The sequence below is a fragment of the Rhinichthys klamathensis genome, unplaced genomic scaffold (assembly GCF_029890125.1).
Source record: "Rhinichthys klamathensis goyatoka isolate OS25496 unplaced genomic scaffold, OSU_Roscu_1.1 h1tg000009l_1, whole genome shotgun sequence".
Lineage (NCBI taxonomy): Eukaryota > Metazoa > Chordata > Actinopteri > Cypriniformes > Leuciscidae > Rhinichthys > Rhinichthys klamathensis.
This window is the reverse complement of record NW_026606562.1, coordinates 635,001-644,284: the sequence shown is the minus strand read 5'-3', so window position 1 is coordinate 644,284 and position 9,284 is coordinate 635,001. Positions and strand designations below refer to the sequence as shown.

At 35.8% G+C, this 9,284-nt stretch overlaps 1 protein-coding gene across 1 annotated transcript; it reads right to left on the bottom strand.

Moving 5' to 3' along the window:
• Window positions 1–5,159: 5,159 nt before the first annotated feature.
• On the bottom strand, window positions 5,160–9,027 carry nppc (natriuretic peptide C). The gene is made up of 3 exons (XM_056260530.1): window positions 8,812–9,027; window positions 7,162–7,460; window positions 5,160–5,596 (listed from the first exon to the last, which is right to left on the bottom strand). Coding segments are annotated over exons 1-3 (393 nt in total). The 5' UTR covers window positions 8,905–9,027; the 3' UTR covers window positions 5,160–5,595.
• Window positions 9,028–9,284: the final 257 nt, after the last annotated feature.

Here is a 9,284-nt window from a genome sequence, read left to right as displayed (position 1 = left end):
CTGTGAAGGCGTGAATAAACAGCAACTGGGAACACAAGTCACCACCCAGGACTTGTTTCATCTCACTGATGTTGAACACTTTAGTAGGTTTGGACTTGTCTGAACGAAAATAGAGGCCTCTATTGTTCGTCCCAGCATAGTAGAGGAGAAGAATGAGCAAGTCTCTCCCCTATCAAGGTTGTGTGCTGATGTTCTGAGGCCATGACTGCAGCTTTGACAATGTCCACTGTTGATAACAGTGCAGCCCTTCTTCTCCAGCTCCTCGGTCATAAGATTGATAAGTCCTTGTTTGCTGCAAGATCTGCAAAAGGAAATCATCCTTTCTTCCCACAAACGCAGTCTCTGCATTGAAGTTAACGATGGGGTGAGTGTTTTCACCACGTCTCTGATGCATATTGTCTTTGATGGAAGGACCTTCGCTATAACCATCAAAAACGACTGTTGCTTTACCATAATGGCGTATGGTAAAGTCTGCTTAAGTTTCCCTTTTTCCATGCCAAGTGGTGAACCAGGGACCCACCGTCAAGGACATAATGCTCAGTTGGTGGGATGAAATCCAGGACAGTTTTGTTAGATTTCTTGCTTGAGAACTGCCTCACTGTTTATGATCAAAGTTATACAACTCCAATTTAAGTTACTTTTGGATGCAATAACTTTTACATTGAATGTCAAGTCTGTGTTTTAGCAAAAAAAAGAGTATGTGTCCAAAAACAGGTCCTGAGTTACATGACATCGTTTACATCTCTGGTTCACCCCAAACAAAGATAAAACCTTACAGTATCTCACAAAATCATGTATTCCATAAGTATGTAATCATGACAGTGCAATTTAGACAAGTCCAATAGATTCACAGACCCAGAAAACATGGGGTTAGACGCCAAGATTACTTGGCTAGGTCAAATAATGAAGGAGTTAGGATATTTTAAGGGCTTCCTGCACATTTTATTTATTTTACCTTTATTTTACCAGGATAATCTCTCTGAGATTAAAAATCTCTTTCACAGGAGTGTCCTGGCCGAGAATGGACAGCAGTTACAATCACAAACTTACAAATCAAAACAACAAGTCCCGTGCTGGTAAGACATCTTGGACGCCATCTTGAAAATTACACCTTTCTAGTGTTCAAACTTTGGTAAACTTTTAGTATGTTATTAAGGACACCTAATACTACAAAAAACAGCCGAGAAACCTTTTGTTAGAATCTTTTTAGGGTTTGGTGTTTTTTCCCCCCATATATGCAGCCGCATAACCACATAGAAACATGCTAATCGCCCCCCCCCCCCCCCCCCCCCCCCCAAAAAATAACGCACAGGCTTTGTGGCAATGAGGAGATTATCAATGACCACAAGATGGCATCATTGCGTTTTAAACTGCAGTTGAATCATGTTTCCCAGGACTTCAGTAAAGGTGCAGATCTGATCAAGCCATTCTTCACTTATTCTGTATGTTTGTACACTTGGGTTGTTTACGGTACCAATATCTGGGTTAAACATATTGGGTCACTTTGTTGGGTTATGAAACCCAATGGTTTCCACAAAAATATGATAATAATCATAAATGTTTCTTGAGCATCAAATCATCATAATAGAATGATTTCTGAAGGATCATGTGACACTGAAGACTGGAGTAATGATGCTGAAAATTCAGCTTTGATCACAGGAATAAATTACATTTTATAGTAGGCTATATTGAGAAAACAGCTATTTTAAGTAAGTAAACTTTATTTATACAGCACCTATTACAGATAGAAATCACAAAGTGCTTTACAAAGTGCAACAATTTAAATAAAAGAACAATAAAACACATAGACTATCAGAGCTTAAAACAAAACGTAAAACTTAAAAGCCCAATCAACTAAAAGCTTGTCTAAATAAAAGTGTCTTCAGCTGCTTTTTAAAAGAATCAACAGATTGGACCACACAGGAGTACGGGGTCAGCAGGTCTGTGATGTCCATGCAGTCAAAACTCAAATTTCACAATCAACTCTGACTGGAAGCCAGTGTGGATGAAACCGGTGTAATGTGTGTCCTTCTGTTGGTTCCTGTTAAAAGCCTGGCGGCAGCGTTTTGCACCATTTGGAGATGACTCAGAGAAGATCTGTTAAAACAAGTAAAAATACAATTTAAAAGACAATTACAATCTAAACGAGCAGAAATAAAGGCATGAATAATCATCTCCATGTTAATGCTCACAATTTAGAAATATTTCTCAAATGATAGAAACAGTTTCTGACCAACTGTTTGATTTGAGGTAGTTTTTGATCTGGAGCAATAATTAAGGTTTCAGTCTTTTTTTGTATTCATTTGTAGTAGTTATTGTTTAACCAGTCTCTTAATGCAAGGCATTCAGTTGACTTAATTAACTCTGACTCTTTGAATGAACAGTACTACTGAATGTCATCAGCATAAAAGTGATCAGACACACTTTTAAAATGACAAATTATTTCACTAAGAGGGCTAATATGCAAAAAGACAAAATAGGACCTAAAACCGAGCCCTGAGGAACTCCACATGACAGAGGGGACATTTCATACACAATATTTCACAATATTACTGTTTTTACTGTAGTTTTGATAAAGTAAATGCGGCCTTGGTGAGCAGAAGAGACTTATTTCAAAATCTTGCCAGCCCCAAACCTTTAAACAGCATATATACAGTATATATATCTTTCAATTTTGAATGACTACAAAAGGCATAGAAATTACTAATACCCTCTAAAAGGGTTTCTTGTTTAAAATGGCTAGGGTTTAAACAGTATAATTACAAATATTTATTTTTGATATATTCTCTCTGCTTGAATCTTGCTCTCCCAGGTTCTTTGGTTAATTCAATGATCAGACGTTGCGTTTCTCTTAATTTTTTTAACTGGATTATCTGTCACAGCGTCCCTTGCTTTCCTTTGCAATAAATAGACCCAAATGACCCAGTGTGAGTCATAGGAAACCGGCTTTCAAGGACAAAACACAGTTTTTTTTTCTTTCCTTGTGTAATTCTCCTTTAAAAGCACTCTACATATATATACTGCATTAATTCGGTGTAATAAATCTGGTATTTTACCCACTAAGTGGGTCAAACTTAATCGTGGCAAGCAATGCTCTTAAACTCCCTTTTGCCATTTTGGATTTAGATAAAATTCTGCAAAATGCTTCCCTTATGTTTCAGAGATTTATCTGAACGGTGTGTCCAAGCCTCAGTCCTGCCCTCTGATGCTCCTCCTTATTCAGTCTAGTGGTTTTATTAATCAAATCTTCAATTTAGAGGGCGTAGTCTTTTATGGCCCCCATAGGCTGTGCACTTTATGGACTTACACTGGACTCAACTACCGTGAAGTCCACGGCTGTGTCCCAAATCCCACCCCCTTAAATATATGGCACTATTTGAGGGAACAGCCATTAGTAGTGTCTGAAACCATAGTGGACATTATCAAGTGCACTCATTAAATCCCATAATGCACCACAATAACGAGTGTTCGGGGCAAATTCCAAACAGCATTTCTGCTCCCTTGAAGGGCCCTTCGGGAAGGGGACGCCATTGGGTTTTCCAAACGAAAGTGAACAACTGGATCCCTTCACGAAGTGCCCTTCCACGAGGCCATTAGCGAAGGGTACATGCGATGGTCACTTCAAGGAAGCAATTTGATCATTTATGGTCATGTGGCCCAGCGAATATAGCCCACTTGTGGTTCATTTTAAAGCTATAGATGGCGGGAGAGTTCAAGCTAATTTACAAACAGAGCAATTCAAGTTTTTTTTTTTTTTTTTTTTTTTTTCGTGATATTACACACATTTTTGTCATGTTATGTTTAGATAAGTTTTGTAGGTAATAAACTTGTAACGTAATGCAGGGTCCAAAGATAGACGGCAAGTTTTAAAGTTGAGAGCAGAGAAATACACTCCCACACACATAACACATATTTTAAAAACTTTTTATATATATATATATATATATAAAATGTACATTTATTCGCAACAGTTATGTTAACAGCAATAATAAGACATTTCTGTCGTAAGAACAGCTGATGGACACCGTTGTGCGTTGTCATGGGAACATTCCCAGGTGAAGATAATGAGGAAATTACGTTGTCTTTCGTTGCTCCCTTCACCAAGTGCTTTCCAAACAGCTACATAATGTAATTGCACACACACAAGTGCCGTGCTCCCTCCAAAGTCCCCACTTCAGGGGCTCTGCCCTACGAAGGGAGTAGGGCATAGGGATGCTCACTTGCGTTTGGAATTTGCGCTCAACGGCTAGAGATTTCCCACAATGCACTGTGAGAGTCGCGCTTGCGCACTGAATGAATTCCCGCGTCTGACCAGAAGATGGCGCCGCAGCCGAACCATCCATCCATTTATAGGTACAAATTCCTTTTTAAAATGATTATTAAACTGTTTGATTAAGGTTTATAGATAGTTTCCATGACAGAGTTCGGGATAAATATTTTCAACTTACTATTGGAGCTGCAAGTTTCACATGATTATTAAACATCAAGCATAAATGCAAAAGTTGCAGCCCTTCCGGCACTCAAGTGTCCGAATTCACTCGTTTTCATTCACTCCTTCAAGTGGACTATATTAGTGGAGTAATGTAGGCAATAGTGGATGAGGGTGAAGGGGGCGATTTCGACGCGGCCCATGAGACCACCATTTGCTCCTTTTAGGTGTCAGTGTTTCTAGTAGAAATATCCAAACATCCTCAAACAAGATGCATTTTAGACCGACAGCATTTCCGGCAATATTTTCAGTAAGCTAAATTGGCATTTAAAAACAAAACAACAAAATTTAATGTGGTTTATGCTTAAAACTAGAGAAAATACTTTCTTAATTGTTATCTGAAAACAATTAGTATTACTTTAAACAATAACACAATTTTGATTCTCAGATAAATTGATCTTGTTTCAATGATGTTTAAATCATTTTTACATGAAGAAGTCAAAAATACTGATTAAGAATTTTCTTTTGGACAAGGATTTCTGTGTGAATTATTAAAGGCTATATATATTTGTGTATGTGTGTATGTATATATATATATATATATATATATATATATTTACAAACCTTTGTGTTAGATGTGGTTAATCACGATTCATCGATTTGACATTCAGTCTCATTTAAGTAATATAATCTGTTAATTGAAAAGTAACATTTAAAACCCTTTTTTTTTTGCATTTGTGCATTTTTTAATGATTTTTAAAACATTTACAACTATTAGAGACAAAATAGTTACAAACAGAATTGACCTGCAGTTTGCATTCATTTCAAAATGTTACATAAATAAAAATCATATTTATAAATATCTCTTTTATAAACATATAAATAGGTTTTTAAACATAAATACATTTATGCAAGAATGAAATACATGAATGTACAGCAGCAGCAGCAACAATATACAGCTTTTATCCACATCATGTTGTTGTTGTTGTTGTTGTTTCTTTGTACATATGTTTTATCTAATTACTTTATTTTAATTGTACGTGTCATTGTCCCCACACATGGTTCTGGTAGTGGCTTCGTACCATTAGTCCGATTCTTTAAGGTTTCCCTTGGAAGAAGAGCAACTAAGTCCATTCTGTCCATAATCCATGACGTCCGTGATGCGCTCTGGGAAAAAAAGACAGCATATAGTTAGACGGATTCGGTCCGACATCTGTCACGTCACTGCAGCGTCACACACACGCGTGTGTGAGACTGACGTCAGATTCTTTGACAACAGTCCTGCATCACAGAGTCAGATATCCTTCGCATCAGTTTGACACATGACTCAAACTAAACCTTTCTGCTCCACTGTTAGTTATCTAGCACACACACACACACACACACACACACACACACACACACACACACACACACACACACACACACACACACACACACACTACAGTTCGACACACTTATAAAGCTCCCTGTAATAATAGCACCTCTTATAACATCATGTAAAGCCTTCGGCATCAAGAAACTCAGTAATTGTCAGCCATTCAGTGCTTAATATGACAGATGATAAATATCATAGGCATAAAAAAGAGGATATGCATCAAATGCAATGCCAAAATTAGAAAGATAAATTTGTTTTGTTTCATCAATTTGTTTGATTCCATGAAATTCCCAAAGAGTATATGTGCAAATATATATTTTATATCAAATATTATATATATATATATATATATATATATATATATATATACAACATTCATTAAAAGTATATTAATTTATTTAACTGTTAAAATTTACATGTAATTTCCAAAGATTACATCTGCTAATATAAGTTTTAGACTCTACAGAAACTAAAAATATATAAAAAAAATAAATAGATGACTAATTTTATATATATATATATATATATATATAATTGATTTATTTATAAACAATAAGTAAATACATATTAATTTACGATTAACATTCATTAAACATGTCATTTGAAAAAAACATACAAATAACTAATATTTAGATGTCTACAGATTTATTTATTAATCAATAAATCATTTTTAATTATTTTATTTTTTAAATTAAATTATTATGGTTTTAAATCACACACTATATATATATATATAGTTTCAATATTTATACTTTAAAATGATATATATTAGGGCTGTCAAATGATTAATCGTGATTAATCGCATCCAAAATAAAAGTTTTTTTTACATAATATATGTGGGTGCACTGTGTATAATTATTTTGTATATATATAAATACACACACATGCATGTATATTTAAGAAAAAAATATTATTTATATATAAAATATTTATATTTATATATAATATAAATTATATATAAATCTATATACAGTATATACATGAAAATATTTCTTAAATATATACAAGCATGTGTGTGTATTTATATATATAAATTAATTATACACAGTGCACCCACATATATTATGTAAAAAAACTTTTATTTTGGATGCGATTAATCATTTGACAGCCCAAATATATATATGATTTTAAAGTATAAATATATATACAATTTGATATCATATATAATTTGAATCAGTATTTGCATTAAATATTGATTAAAAATATTGCTGTAATCGTATAACTGAAATGATATTTTCAAAAAGATAAAGTCTATCATAAATATTTATATTTGTACTAATATTGATGAAACGCATATCTGTAATCATATAAGTGACACCCGTGAGCATGTGGAGCTGCTCTCTCAGACACTCACCAGGAGAGGTTGTTGACGGAGGGGTAGTGAGACGGCTGGCAGCCCATCCCGCTCATGGTCCCTATCCTGTCCATCTTGTGCCCGAAGCATCCGCTCCTGGCCGTGGCCCCACCCTTCTTAGACCCGGCTCTGAGTCTGCGGGAGCCGGGCTGCTCGTTCAGCATGCGGGCCCAGGGGCCCCGGGCCCGCGTGTCCATGCGCAGGTCCCTCAGGAGCCGAGCCCGGCTCTCCAGCCGCCGCTGGCTCTCGTCCGACGCCAGGAACTCGGACAGCTCCTCTCCCAGCAGCATCCGCAGGGACTGGGGGACATAGGTCACATAAACACCTACTCACATCCGTCCTCAATTATCACACTATTATTCAATGTCAATATGAAAAATTCTAAACTGTTAACTTACAGAGACCTTTAAAATGTGCTTTGATTCACAAGATTTTTTAGGCTACCTTTTACCTTCCTAAGATGCATTTAAGTTCCTTTAAACTCTTACACAAATATCCCATTTTAGTTTCTAATATGATTTATTAATATCATTACAGAAGTTTTAAAGTGTAACGTTTAACACATCTTCAGTAGCAGTGTAACACAAGCACTGGAGTAACAGGTTACTCGGAGAAGGATTATTTGTTTATTTCATATTTCATACTACAATGTATTTATTATGGCTACTATGCTGTTATTTCAGAGATTAGGAGATTTAATGGAATTCTCATTTGTGGTTAATGTAAGTAAAACATTCTTTAAAAATAAAGCTTATTTGCATATTTGGTTCTATAAAGAATCTTTAACATCCATGGAATCTTTCCATTCCACAAAAGGTTATATTATTAAAATGTTCTTCACACTAAAGAAAAAAAGGGTTCTTTTAAGAACGTTTCACTGAAAGACTCTTTATGGAACCCAAAGTAGTTCTTCAAAGGCATCAAAGGAAGAAAACACTTTTGGAAGCTTTATTTGATAATGAATGAAGTTTTGATTTTAAATAAATGTTCAAGTCGAAGTTAAAATCTCAATAAGTTTTGGTATCTCTTGGCACATTTATTCGAAACTTTCTTCAGAAACGAGAACATTCTGAAAAGTGTGAGACTTAAAAGTTGAAATTCGCTCTGAATTGAATCTAACTCAAGTCTATAGGAGTGACATCAAAGCCACGGGTGTTTACGAGTTGGTGCGCAATGCGTCTTAAAAGCGCGTTTTCTTTACTTTTTTTTTTTTTTTTTTTTTTTTTTGAGAACGAGAACCTGTTGATATGCCATGATGTAAGTCACGGAAATTATTGAATACAAAGTTTGGCTAAAGAAGTCTTGCGGCAAATATTGCGTCCGGACAAGTGTCCAAACTCCAACTTCTGCGGTCTAATAACGATCTGCTCAGTTTTGCATGATAATAGTGATGAGAATGTACTGATGAGATATGAAAAACAAACAAAAAAAACTAATTTAGAAGATTATTTAAAAACAAAAATCAAACACTCGCATTTTACGCGTTTTACGCACTGGATTTAGATGCGTAAATTTGCGCGTAACTGCATGTCTAAGATTCAGAGCGTCTTTTTCACAAGTTATAAAGACTGTAATAAACTTTTTTATTAATGTCTGAATATAAAAAAAAAACTGTATCATTTGTTAAGCAGGTCTAAATATGAGACTCACCCTCTGTTCTTCCTGCGTAAATGGTTTTGCCTCCGCGCGGACTGAGAGAAGAGTCAGAATAAGTCCACAAGCCAGCAAATGCGAGATGATCATCGTGATGATGCTTCAGTGCAGTTGATGTCAGTGGAGAAGATCAGTTGTTGAAGTGTGTCTCAATCACAAGCCTTCATTTACTCCCAGAGGTGTCGAGCTCAACTCTTACTCGATGTCATTTCGGCTCATGGTTTTATAGGCGATATGACATCACTCCCGTGACGTCACGCCCCCCTCCTCCTCCCGTGGTTTACCTTTGCCAGATTGTCCGCTGTGTGTGTGTGTGTGTGTGTGTGTGTGCGTCACAGGTTACCGCGCATCGCCTCAGTGACCGGAGGATAGTAGGCGGACTCGGAGTTTAGTTTAGTTATCGGTTGCAGTGAACACTTAAATACCGGAGAGAAAAGAACAAACACATTTATTTCATTCATGATAATCAC

Excerpts from the sequence above, each read along its gene's own strand:
- nppc (XM_056260530.1), bottom strand. The coding sequence starts at position 8,904 with ATGATCATCTCGCATTTGCTGGCTTGTGGACTTATTCTGACTCTTCTC. Across the intron at positions 7,461-8,811 it reads TTACGCAGGAAGAACAGAGG|TCCCTGCGGATGCTGCTGGG; the intron begins GTGAGTCTCATA and ends TATGTCCCCCAG.